This window comes from Choloepus didactylus, chromosome 10, assembly GCF_015220235.1.
Source record: "Choloepus didactylus isolate mChoDid1 chromosome 10, mChoDid1.pri, whole genome shotgun sequence".
Taxonomy (NCBI): domain Eukaryota; kingdom Metazoa; phylum Chordata; class Mammalia; order Pilosa; family Megalonychidae; genus Choloepus; species Choloepus didactylus.
The window spans coordinates 67814095-67828063 of NC_051316.1; the positions used below are offsets into that span (position 1 = coordinate 67814095).

Below are 13969 nucleotides of genomic sequence, written 5' to 3' on the forward strand. Positions count from 1 at the left end.
AAAGAAGTTCATAGACACAAAAAAGTAAATATTCCAAAACTTGCATTAGATACATTCCATAAATTTTTTGCCTTCAAAAACTAGATAATTCCCCATGAAACCCAATATTTAGGTAAAGAAAAGAAAATGTTTGCCCTTTTGTCAGAAATTTGAATCTTTTCTGAAAATGTGGGTCTGCACTGGAAAAACACTGTCTGGTAATGAGGAGAAAGTTATGGAATATACCATAGTAAAGATGGGACTAAAATTAATAAAGAAAAAAATAAACAATTATGAAAACTAAATGTGTTTTACCTGCTAGGTAGATCACCTACAGCTCCTGGTTTATCACTCTCTCTTCTGTAATCATTTTCTTGGTTACATTGCTTAGGTGTATCTAAAGAAGCAGAAAAATTAATTCCTCTTTATGTTTGTACATTCTAATATTCAAGCATCTCTTGAAATTCTAGAAAAACTTCTAAATGGAAGAAAACAGAAAAATCAGAATATGAAGGCTAATAGGCATAGACAGTTATTCAACTGTTAATGTAAAGTCATGGGCAGGACATTAGTAGAGAATATCTAGTAGGATGCTTTTATAAAAAGATGGATCGATAGATTATACTAAACCAAGTTTGAAAAAAAAAGTGAGAGTCCATAATTCTCCAGTATTATATAGCCATGCTTCATGTTTAAGTACACAGATCACGCAATTACCACATAAGTTTGCAACAAGACCAAAAGGTTATAGTATAGTTAGCATATTTCAGTCTAGTATCAATGACATTAGTCATATCTCCATATTTACTGATAAATGTATCCCTGAATCACTCAGTGCCAGCCTCTATACTAACAGTGGGAGACAGAAATAAAAGACAGGATCCCTGACTGCAACAAGTTACTCTAGGAAAGGATTTTTTTTTTTTAAGGAAATTATGAAGTGAAGAATTGTTTACTATTTTTGTTTACTATTATTGTGCTATGACAGAAATAAGTATGAACAGAGTACAAAGAAGCAGAGGAGAGGCACCTGGCCCAGCATGGGCAGGGAGAAGAAGGCATTAATGCACTAAGAGAATAAGGTATGGGTTTGGTATGCTGAACCATAGGGTATATCCAGTGGAAGCATGGGGGAAAACGAGATGAGTGAAGAAGGCCATGGCTTGATTACAGAGGACTGGATATTTCAGGGTGTCCTCCCCTTTCAAAATGTTCCTGAAAGCTTTTCCTTAGGTATATCTGTACATGTGTCCAAAATGTCACTGTATAAGAAACCAATGTGTATACTATGTAAAGCTTTACTTTTTTTCCCCATCGTAAGACTATGCCTCTTCTTCCAGCATTTTTAATACTCTGCTTTTGCACTAATTGATTTTGATGGAATGACTGATATTTTTTAAATGTCTTAAAAATAAGCACAAAACTAGCAGTAAATTAAAAGGATCATGCATAACTGTAAACACCATCTGTTGGTGGTAAGCACAATTGATGAATGCTTGTTCTGGTATGTAAGAAAGTTAAGTTCCTAAGTAGGACAGTATCCAGAGTTTTTTCCTTTTTTGTTTCTCGGAAGGCAACAGGAAGTCAATGACATGTTTTATACCAGGAAATGAAAAGGATCTTATTTATATTACAGAAAGATCACTGCCATTGTCTAGAGTACAGAGGAAGCGTCTCAGCCTTTTAAGGGATGAGGGGAACAGGCTGCCAAAGAGAACCATCTGCTGGCACAGGAGGAAAGCACACCTCCAGGAAGACATCTAAAAAGTTTGGAGGGAAGAGGGCCATATGCTGGGCAGGGCAGGAAAGTATACCTTTGGGGAGTGGAAATACAAGTGTTGACCTCACCTCCCTGGGGTCCTGTGGAGCTAGTGTGTGCCCCCTTTGTGAGTCACTGGCCCAGCCCTGCCTGGTTGGGTAATACTAATGAACCAAGTGTCAAAAAAGAGCATTAACACAAAGTCAATAAAAACAAAAGCTCTGATGAGAGTGAATCCAACCTTCAGAGTAAACTCAGCAATATAATCTGTTGCCCAAACTTCAGCAAAAAATAATAAGCCATACTAAGAAAGAAGAAGATATGGCCCAGTAAAAGGAGCAAATCAAAAAGTTGGAGGTGACACAGACTCTGGAACAACTAATTGAAGATGTGCAAACAAATCTCGTAAGTAAATTCAACAAGATGGCTAAAGAGATAAAGGATGTTAAGAAGATACTGGGTGAGCATAACGAAGAATTTGGAAGCATGCAGGAAAAATAACGATCTTATGGGAATGAAAGGCAAAACAGATGAAATTTAAAATACACTAGAAGCACACAACAGCAGATTTGAACAGGCAGAAGATAGGATCAGTGAGCTAGAAGACAAAGAATCCAAATTCAATCAGGGAAAGAACAAAGAATGGGAAAAATTGAGGAGGGACTCGGAACTGACTGACAACACAAAGCACATAAACAGTTACATCATGGGTATCCCAGAAGGAGAAAAAACAGAAAAGGAGCAGAAAGAATATCTGAGGAAATAATGGCCAAGAAGTTCCCAAGTCTTCTGAAAGGCATTGACATCCAGGTCCAAGAAGAGCAACATAACCCAAACTGAATAAATCCCAATAGACCTACTCCAAGACACATACTAATCAGAATGTCAAAACCAAAGATAGAGAATTCTGAAAGCAGCAAGAGAAAAGTGATTCATATCATAAAAGGGGCGCTAAATGAGACTAAGCACAGATTTCTCATCAGAAAGCATGGAGGCAAGAAGGCAATGGTATGACATGTTGAAGAAAAAACCGCCAGTCTACAAGTTCCTAGATTATAAACTCTTACAGCAGTTATATCTATTCCTGAGTTGTAACGCTTATTTCTGAATTCGGAGATGCTGAGCTCTTTGTGTATAACCTGATCGGTCCCTGGAACTGTGGGTATCTGTTTGACACCTGAGATTCGAAGCCAGAGTTCAGCAGCTATGAATTACCCCATACAGCAAATGTTAAAGAGGCTGAAAAAGAGATTAGACTTCAATTAGAGATATGAATGAAATGGACTTGGTTAGGACTAAGGTAAATTAGACTAAAGGGTAAAGGACGATATTTGACAGTGTTATAAAACTTCAGCTTCTGTGTGTGACCAAAGAAAGAGATCTTTATTTGGTGCAAAATCTATATTTTCTGGAGCACACTATATAATTTACTTGTACAGTCAGTTTATTCAAACTATAAATAGTTACATGAAACTTTGAACAGGAGTTGGTTTCTATAGGTAAGTGTGATGCCCCAATACATCCCAGAGTAATCTGGGCAGAGAATAAAAATGTATTTGCCAAGCCCCCTTGAAGGCCTAGGGAAAATGTGGAAACACTAAACTTCCTTACCTGGGGAATCCTGATATTCTCTCAAGCATTAGGGACTACAAATTTAGAAGGCCAAGCCCTCGATCTTAGGGCTTGCCCTTATGAACCTTGACAAAGAAGAGGCTAAGTAAATTGTGCTTAAGAGTCACCCCCAGAGAACTCCTTTTGTTGCTCAGATGTGGCACCTCTCTGTAAGCCAACTCTGCTCTCTCTGTAAGCCAAATCTGCAGGTAAACTCACTGCCCTCCCCACTACGTGGGACATGACTCCTGGGATTGAACCTGGACCTGGCACCATGAGATTGAGCAAGCCTTCTGGACCAAAAAGAGGAAGAGAAATAAAGTTTCAGTGGCTGAGAGATTTCAAATGGAGTTGAGAGGTCATTCTGGAGGTTATTCTTATAAGTTATATAGATATCCCTTTGTAGTTTTTAGTGTATTGAAATAGAAGGAAATACCTGAAACTGTTGCACTCCAACAGTTGCCTTGATTCTTGAAGACAACTGTGTAACTATATAGCTTACACGGTGTAACTGTGTGATGTGAAAACCTTGTGGCTCCCACTCCCTTTATCCAGTGCATGGACAGATGAGTAAAAACTGGGGACAAAAATTAAATGAATAATAGGGGGCACAGTTAGATAGGGTGTTTTGGGTGTTCTTTTTTACTTTAATTTTTATTCTTATTTTTATTTGTTTTTGGAGTAATGAAAATGTTCAAAAATTGACTGTGGTGATGAATGTACAACCATATGATGGTACCTGGAACAACTGACTGTACACTTTGGATGATTGTACAGTATGTAAATATATTTAAACAAAACTGAATTAACAAACAAACAAACAAAAACCTGCCAGCTAATAATTCTCTATCCAGCAAAACTGTCCCTCAAAAATGAGAGGGAGTTGAAGATATTCACAAATAAGCAGAAGCTGAGAGAATCTAACAAGAGACCTGCCTCACAAGAAATACTAAAGGGAGTCCTACAGGCCAAAAGGAAAGGAGAGAAAGGCCTGAAGGACAGTGTAGAAATCAAGATTATCAGTAAGGCTAATTAAAAGGGTAAAAAGAGAGACAAAAATAAGATATGAAATATAAACAACAAAGGATATAATCACTGAAGTACTGCCTTTACAGTAATAACACAGAATGTTAATGGATTAAACCCCTTAATCAAAAGACAGACTGGCAGAATGCATAAAAAATTATCAGCCATCTATACACTGTCTATAAGAGACTCATCTCAGACCCAAGGATACAAATAAGTTGAAAGTGAAAGGCTAGAAAAAGATACTGCAGGCAAGCCCAGTATACAAACAACAACAAAAAACAAAACTGGAGTAGCTATGCTAATATTGGACAAAATATACCATAAATGCAAAGCTGTTATACAAAAAAAACAAAAAAACCCACACCATTATATATTAATAAAAGGGGCAATCCACCAAAAAGAAATTAGAATCAACAATATATATGCATCTAACCAGAGTGCCCCAAAATACAAAGCAAACACTAGCAAAACTGAAGGGAGAAATAGATCCATATACAACAATAGTTGGAGATTTCAATATACCCCTCACATCAATAGACAGAATATCTAGACAAAGGATCAATAAGGAACTAGAGAACTTGAATAATTTGATGCATGAACTAGACCTAATAGACATAAACAGTACAATGCACCCCATGACAGCAGGATATATATTCTTTTCAAGTTCTCATGGATTATTCTCCACTATAGACCAGATGCTGGTTCATAAAACAAGTCTTATTTAATTTAAAAAGATACAAATTATACAAAGTCCTTTCTCTGATCATAATGGAATGAAGTTAGAAGTCACAAGAGGCAGAGAATGCAAAAATTTATGGAGGTAAAACAATGCACACTTAAATAGTGGATCAAAGAAGAAAATGCAAGAGAAATCAGTAAACATCTCAAGACAAATAAAAACAAGAACACAACATACCAAAGCATATGGGATACAGTGAAGGCAGTGTTAAAAGGGAAATTTATAGCCCTAAATGCCTACATTAAAAAAAGAAGAAAGAACTAAAATCAAAGATCTTCCTACACACCTGGGTGAACTTGAAAAAGAACAGGAAACTAACACCAAAGCAAGCAGAAGGAAAGAAATAACAGATTAGAGCAGAAGTAAATGAAATTGAGGATAAACAACAACAACAACAACAAATTGACAAGCCCTTCACTAGACTGACAAAGGAGAAAAGACGCAAATAAATAAAATCAGAAATGAGAGGGGAGCCATTACTACTGGCCCCATAGAAATAAAAAAAGGTCACAAGATCATACTATGGACAACTGTACACCAACAAGCTAGACAACTTAGATGAAATGGACAATTTCCTACACACACATGAACAACCCACAGTGACTCTAGAAGAAATGGAAGCTCTCAACAAACCAATCACAAGAGACTGAAACAGCCATCAAAAATCTCCCAAAAAAGGAATTCCAAGGACCAGATGGCATCACAGGTGAATTCTACCAAACATTCAAGAGAGAACTAGTACCAAGCCTCCTCAAACTCTGCCAGAAAATTGAAAAGGAACACAACTTAACTCATTCTATGAAGCCAACATCATCTTAATACCAAAACCAGATAAAGATAACCACAAGAAAGGGAAATTACAGACCAATCTCTCTAATGAATACACATGCAGAAGTCCTGAACAAAATACCTGCAAATTGAATCCAATGGCACATTAAAAGTGTTATACACTGTGATCAAGTGGGTTTTATTCCAGGTTTGTAAGGGTGCTTCAACAAAAGGAAAACTATTAATGTAATACACCACATTAATAAATTGAAGGGAAGAACCACATCATCTTCTTGATTAATGCATAAAGACATTTAACAAAATCCAGCATCCCTTCTTGATAAAAACACCAGGAGAAATAGGAATTGAAGAGAACTTTCTTGACATGATAAAGGGCATATATGAAAAATCCAGAGCTAACATCATACTCAATGGTGAAAGACTAAAAGCTTTCCTCTTGGGATCAGGAAAAAGACAAGGATGCCCACTGTTACCACTGTTATTCAACACTGTACTAGACATTCCAGTTAGAGAAATTAGGCAAGAAAAATAAATAAAAGGCATCCAATTTGGAAAGGAAGAAGGAAAACTTTCACTCTTTTCATATGATAAGATCTTATACCCAGAAAGTCCCAAAAAATCTACAATAAAGCTAAGAAACCTAATAAATGAGTTCAGCATTTGTGGCGAGGTACAAGATTAACACATAAAAATCAGTGGTGCTTTTACACACTAGTCAAGAGCAACATGAGGAGGAAATCGGGAAAAAAAATTCCATTTACAATAGCAACTAAAAGAATCAGATACCTAGAAATAAACTTAACCAAGAATGTAAAGGACCTGTATTCAGAAAACTACAAAGCATTACTAAAAGAAATCAAAGAAGACATAAATAAATGAAGGCCATTCTGTGTTCATGGACTGGAAAACTAAATATCATTAAGATGTCAGTTCTACCCAAATTGATTTACAGTTTCAAAACAATCCAATCAAAATTCTAATGAGTTACTTTAAAGAATTGGAAAAGCCAATTACCAAATTTATTTGGAAGGGTAAGGGGCCCCAAATAGCCAAAAACATCTTGAGAAAGAAAAATGAAGTTGGATGACTTACTCCCTAACTTTAAAGCATATTACAAGGTTGCAGTGATAAAAACAGCATGGTATTGGTATAAAAATAGACATACTGACCAACAGAATTGAATTGAGAGCTTAGAAACAGACCCTCACATCCATGGCCAACTAATTTTTGACAAGGCTGCCAAGGCCACCCAACCGGGACAGAGCTTTCTCTTCAGCAAACGGTGCTGGGAGAACTGGATATCCATATCCAAAAAAATGAAGGAGGACCCCAATCTTACACCTTATACAAAAATTAACTCAAAATGGATCAAAGACCTAAATAAAAATCCAGAACCATAAACTCCTAGATGAAAATGTAGGGAAGCATCTTTTAAGATCTTGTGGTAGGAGGTGGTTCCTTAGACCTTACACCCAAAGCACAAACAACAAAAGAAAAAATAGATACATGAACCTCCTAAAACTGAATACTTCTGCACTTCAAAGGACTTTGTCAAGAGGGTGAAAAGGCAGTCTACTCGATGAGAGAAAATATTTGGAAACCATATATCTGAAAAGGGTTTAATATCCAGGATATAAAAGAGATCCTACAACTCAATAAGAAAATAAACCAATTTAAAAATGGGCAAAAGACATGAAGAGACATTTTTCCAAAGAGGATATACAAATGGCTAAAAAGCACATGAAAAAAAGCTCAGCTTCACTAGCTATTAGAGAAATACAAATTAAAACTACAATGAGATGTCATTTCACACCTACTAGAATGGACACTACAAAACAGAAAACTGAAAGTGTTGGAGAAGATGTGGAGAAATAGGAACACTTATCCACTGTTGGTGGGAATGCAGAATGGTGTAGTTGCTGTGGAAGACAGTTTAACAGTTCCTCAGGAAGATAAGTAAGGAACTACCACATGATACGGCCATCCTGCAAACAAACAGACATTTTCACAGTGATGTTAATAGCAGCATTATTTACAATTGCCAAAAGATGGAAACAACCCAGGTGGCCAATGAATGGATAAACAAAATGGGGTATCACCCATACAATGGAATATTATTCAGCCTTAAGAAGAAATGAAGTCATGACACACTACTACATGGATGAACCTTGAGAACATTATGGAGAATGAAATAAGTCAGACACAAAGGGCCAAAATTGCATAACTTCCTTCACAAATATGAACTAAATATAACCAGAAACCTTGTGATGTTAATATCTAGAACACAGGTCACCAGAAGACAGAATCAGAGCAGAGAATAGGGTAATAAGGTTGATTGTAAATGTTTGGAAATGGATGGACATGATGAGAGCACATTATAGTGAGTTTAACTAACAGTGATGATATGGGTGCAACTGCAGGTGAAAGGGAAAGTTTAGGATCTTGTATGTCACTAGAAGGCAAGAGGATGAAACATGGGACTGTATAACATAGTGAACCCTCTTCAGGGTGAAAATGTTCTAGAATTGATTGTAGTGATATATGTATAATACATCAGTAAAACTCCTTTAAAAAAAAAAAAGAAGAAATGCCCAAAATAATAAATAAAAACCATCATACGCCAGAATCAAATATGGAAAGCATAATGAAAATGGTTTGCTCAAACTAAGAAACTAGGGCACAATAAGGCAGGTTCCATGGGAGGCTGGACATGGATATTTAATACCTACATAATAACAATAAACACCATCTCAGGCCACTTAGGCTGGGATCTAAAACTATGAGGCTGCCATAAGGTCACAACACTGTAAAGGCTGCCTTAACCCTGAAAAGGGAATTATAAAACTTCTGCCAATTGGACCAGTGAAGCAGTTAGGAAACTTGCTGTCTACCTGAAGTCCTGGGTGAAAAAAGAAAGGAAGGAACAAAGTTAGGAAGGAAGACAGGAAGTTAGGAAGGAAGGAAAGAGAGGGACGGAGGGAAGAAATTTAAGTCCAGGCATACTAAAAGGAGGTATAAAATCCAAAATTATACTGGCTACTTGTTGGAGGAATCCCAAACCAAAGACATGAAAAATAACAGGTAGTTTTAAGAAAGAAACAAATAAGACTCCTAGAAATGAAACTACATATGTGAAAATTAAATACTAAAAGGACAGATCAAAACACAGATAAAACACAGGAAAAAGAAATAATTAGTGAACTATAAGAGAGATCCGAGGAAAATATATACAACTTTGCTCAGAGACACCAAGAGATTGTTAATATGAATGAAAAATAAAGTGACATGGAGGACTAAATTAGAGGTCCCAACAACAGGAGTTCCAGAAGAGAAGGATCAAGAGAATAAGAGAGTCAATATCAGAAGATATATTAGTGAATTATTTTACAGAACTAAAGAGAGACATGAGCATTCAGATTAAATAATCACCCTCAAATCCTAAACAGACAAAATACAAACAAATCTACACTTAGACATATCTCAATGAACCTACATAATACAAAAAAAGAAAAATCTTAGAAGCAACCAGAAATCAAAAATTAATTACCTATAGAGACAGAAGAAGATGTTGGCATAGAGAGGAGTGGAAGCCAGTTTCTCCCCCTGGAACAACTAATAAACAAGCAGGAACAATGAGTAAATAATCTGGAATAACTGCGGGGGGACAAACATGACTTTCCACTCATCATATACCAACCTGAATTGAGAGGAATGCCCGAGATCACAGTATAAAATCTGTAAGTAAAAACTGCAGATCCAAGCCGGGAGCCCCCTCCTCCCATGGCCCGAACTGCAAAGCCTCGCAGTGCTAGAGAGCAGCACTCTCCCAGCAAGCAAATATAGCTCAGCTGAGCTCCAACTGGGGTTTTAATTAACAAACATGGACTGCTCAATACAAGCTACGAATCCCCAACAAGCAGACAGAGGCTTTGGGTGAAGACTGATCTTGGAGAGCTGGACAGTGGCCACGGACTGGCCCTGAAGGGGGCTTTTTGTCCCTTTTTCGGCTCAGTGGAGAAAGTCTCAGCCATTTTCAGTTCCCAGTGCTCTGACAGAGACAAGGGTGAAGACAGCACAGGCAGAGAGACTATTCAAATGTAAATGACCTCTCCCTAGGGGGTGTTATCTTCCCTAAGAGAAAAAAGGTAGTGCCAAGTTCTACTACCCGCCTTCCATTCAGAACCAGACTCCAGAGCTAGAACCTGCGGGAAAACAGCTGTGGGCTTTTTGTGTGTGTGTGTGGGGGGGGTGGCTTGCAAATAGAATTCTCTTTACGACATTGAGAAAAATGATGTGAAGTACACCAGTCTGGAGCTACAGGCTAACAGGTGCCACTTGCTGGGCAGAAAAGAACAGTGACTTGAAGCCTCACAGGGTGTACCAATCTTCTAAGACACACCCTCAGGCAGACATAATACTATTGCCTCCTTCCAAGACCTGAGCCCATTCTGGTCTGGGAAAATCTGATTGGGGTAACCAAGGAAACCAGATGCCTAGACAACAGAAAACTACAACCTACACTAAGAAAAATGAGATTATGGTCCAGTCAAAGGAACAGACTTACACCTCAACTGAGATACAGGAATTTAAACAAGTAATGCTAAGTCAATTCAAAAAGCTGAGGGAAGATATGGCAAAAGAGATGAAGTGTATAATGTGAACATTGGGCATACATAAGGTAGAAATCGAAAGTTCAAAAAAACAACTGGCAGAATCTATGGAAATGAAAGGCACAGCACAAGAGATGAAAGACACAATGGAAACATGCAGCAGATCTCAAGAGGCAGAAGAAAACACTCAGGAACTGGAGAACAAGACACCTGAAAGCCTACACACAAAAGAACAGATACAGAAAAGAATGGAAAAATATGAGCAACATCTCAGGGAACTTAAGAACAAAACAAAATGCAGGAATGTACATGTCACTGGTGTCCCAGAAGGAGAAGAGAAGGGAAAGGGAGCAGAAGCAATAATAGAGGAAATAATCAATGAAAATTTCCCATCTCTTATGAAAGACATAAAATTACAGATCCAAGAAGCTCAGCATACCCCAAACAGAACAGATCTGAACAGGCCTACACCAAGACACTTAATAATCAGATTATCAAATGTCAAAGATAAAGAGAGAATCCTGAAAGCAGCAAGAGAAAAGTGATCCATCACATACAAAGGAAGCTTGATAAGACTATGTGCGGATTTCTCAATAGAATCCATGGAGGCAAGAAGGAAGTGGGGTGATATATTTAAGATACTGAAAGAGAAAAACCACCAACCAAGAATCCTATACCTGGCAAAACTGTACTTCAAATATGAGGGAGAGCTTAAAATAGTCTCTGACAAACAGACAGTGACAGAGTTTGTGAATAAGATACCTGCTCTAACAGAAACACTAAAGGAAGCACTGCAGACAGAAAGGAAAAGACAGGAGTGAGAGGTTTGGAAAACAATTTTGGGAGATAGTAGCACAGCAATGTAAGAACACTGAACAAAAATGACTGTGAGTATGGTTGAAAGAGGAAGGTTAGGACCATGTGGGACACCAGAAAGAAAGACGAAAGATAAAGACTGGGACTGTATAACTCAGTGAAACCTAGAGTACTCAATGATTGTAATAAAAGGTACAAATATGTTTTTACATGAGGTAGAACAAATGATGCGAGGTGTTAAAAATAGGGTAGGATTCGGGGGGGGGGAATACAATCAATGCAAACTAGAGAGTATAATTAACAGAAACACTGTATTATGCTTCCTTTAATATAACAAAGGCAATATACCAAAGCTAAATGCATATGGGGGGGAGGGAATAGGGGAAGGGTATGGGACTCCTGGCATTGGTGATGTTGTATGACTCTTTACTCTACTTTAGGTTAATGCTATCTTTGCTTTTGTTGCTTTCTAGCTGTCATGTTTGGGTTTCTTTTCCCCTCTCTTTTTTTTCTTTTTCTTTTGTCTCTCTGCCTTCTTTGACTCTTCCTCCTTTGTGGAAGAAATGGAGATGTCCTTATATAGATAGTGGTGATGGTGGTGAACACATAAATATGCGACTATACAGAGAACCAGCAATTGTTTACTTAGGATGGAATATATGGTGTGTGAACAAAACCGTAGTAAAAAGAAAAACAGGTTGATGAAGAAACCTTGAGGGCACTATATTGAGTGAAATAAGACACATAAGGACAAATATTGCAGGGACTCACTGATAGCAACTAATTATAATATGTAAATTCATAGACATGAAATATAAGTTACCAGGATATAGAAAGAGGCTAAAGAATGGGGAGTGGTTGCTTATAATGAGCAGAATGTTCAACTAGGGTGAACTTAAACATCTGGAAATGGACAGAAGTGATGGTAGCACATTGTGAGAATAACTAACAGTGATGAATGGTGTATGAAGGTGGTAGAAAGGGTAAGCTCAAAGTCACGTATGTCACCAGAAGGAAAGTTAGAGGTTAAAAGATGGGAATGTATAAAACAGTGAATCTTGTGGACAATGTCCATGATTAACTGTACAAATATTAGAAATCTCTCTCATGAATGAGAACAAATGTATGACACTATAACTGGAAGTTAATAATAGAGGGGCATATAGGAAAAAATACATATACCTATTGCAAACTATATACTACAGCTAGTAGTATTTTAACAGTCTTTCATCAACAGTAACAAATGTACTATACCAAAACTATGAATCAATAATGGAGGAGGGGTGGTTAGGGGTATGGGAAGATTTGAGTTTCCTTTTTTTACCTTTACTTCTTTTCTGGAGTAATGAAAATGTTCTAAAAATTGAAAAAAAAAATTGTGGTGATGAATGCACAGCTGTATGATGGTACTATGGGCAACTGATTATACACTTTGGATCTGTGGATAGTTGTATGGTATATGAATAATCTCAATAAAAAAATTAATTACCTACAAATGAATGACAATTAGACTGAGAGCAAATGTCTCAGAAACAACAGAAGGTAGAAGACAATAAAAACATTATCTTCAAAATCCTAAAGAAAAATAATTGTCAATCTAGAATTCTATATTCATCTACACTTCATTCAAGAGTGAGTGAAAATAAAGACATTTTCAGAGAAAGACTAAGAGTTTTTATTACTAGATGCCCATCGCTAAAAGAACTAAAGGATGTACTTCAGGATATAGTCCTCATTGGGAAGGAGTAGAATACAAGAAGCAAAATTGACCAGGAGAATTCAGTAAACATGCTGGTAAATCTAAATACATATGATTGTTAAAAACAAATTCTATCCGTGTCATAAAAAAAAAAAGGTAAGGGCATTATTCTAGAATAAAAGTCACTAAAAGGCAAAATAACCAAATGCAATATGTGAAACCTCCTTGGATCCTGATTCAAGAAATAAACAAATATTTACAAAGCACATTTTGAGGACAGAGAAAATTTATATGTAAACTTTAAAAACAAGCAGAGCAATACCATGTACTGTTTATAGATCCATACATATTTCTATAAACATACATCAGAATAAACAAAATTCAGGACAGTGGTTGCTTCTGCAAATGCAGGAGTAGTGAGTAATATTTTATTACTTAAAAAAAAACACCTGAAGCAAATATAGCAAAGCTTTGGACCAAAAAAAAGAGTGCTCAGTAAACAGGTATTAATAATATTATTCTCTGTACTTTCCTATATTTTGAAAAATAATTTTTAAAAATATTTTAAAAGTAAATTACTTTAAATAAGATGTCATTTGCAAGGTGTCAGAGGAAATCATTCTACCACAAAAAAAAACAGAAAAGAATGATGAGACCGCTCCAGCTCAGTCCAAGGCTCTACCCCAGGAAAAAAAAGGAATCCCAAGAGTACAAATTATGCACTGCTTGGATGACAGAGTTCCAAAGAACCCATGGTGGACAGAATTGCATACCCAGTTTGGACAGGTTCTCAGTCTTGGTTTGAATTGGGTTTGTGTGTGGACCCGCTGTAAAATAAGATCTCTTCAAGATGTTACTTCAGTTAAGGTGTGTCTCAACTGAATCACGCTGGGCATTAACGCGGATGACTGGAATCCTTCACAAGTGGAGTAAAAGTC

General features: G+C 36.9%; 1 protein-coding gene across 2 annotated transcripts in view; it reads right to left on the reverse strand.

Moving 5' to 3' along the window:
* HAUS6 (HAUS augmin like complex subunit 6) overlaps positions 1 to 13969 on the reverse strand; it is a 69329-nt gene that overhangs the window by 10261 nt on the left and 45099 nt on the right. For both annotated transcript variants that reach the window (XM_037797236.1, XM_037797237.1), the window contains one exon: positions 295 to 376. In XM_037797236.1, coding sequence (XP_037653164.1) covers positions 295 to 376 — 82 coding nt within the window. The remainder of the gene's footprint in view (positions 1 to 294; positions 377 to 13969) is intronic.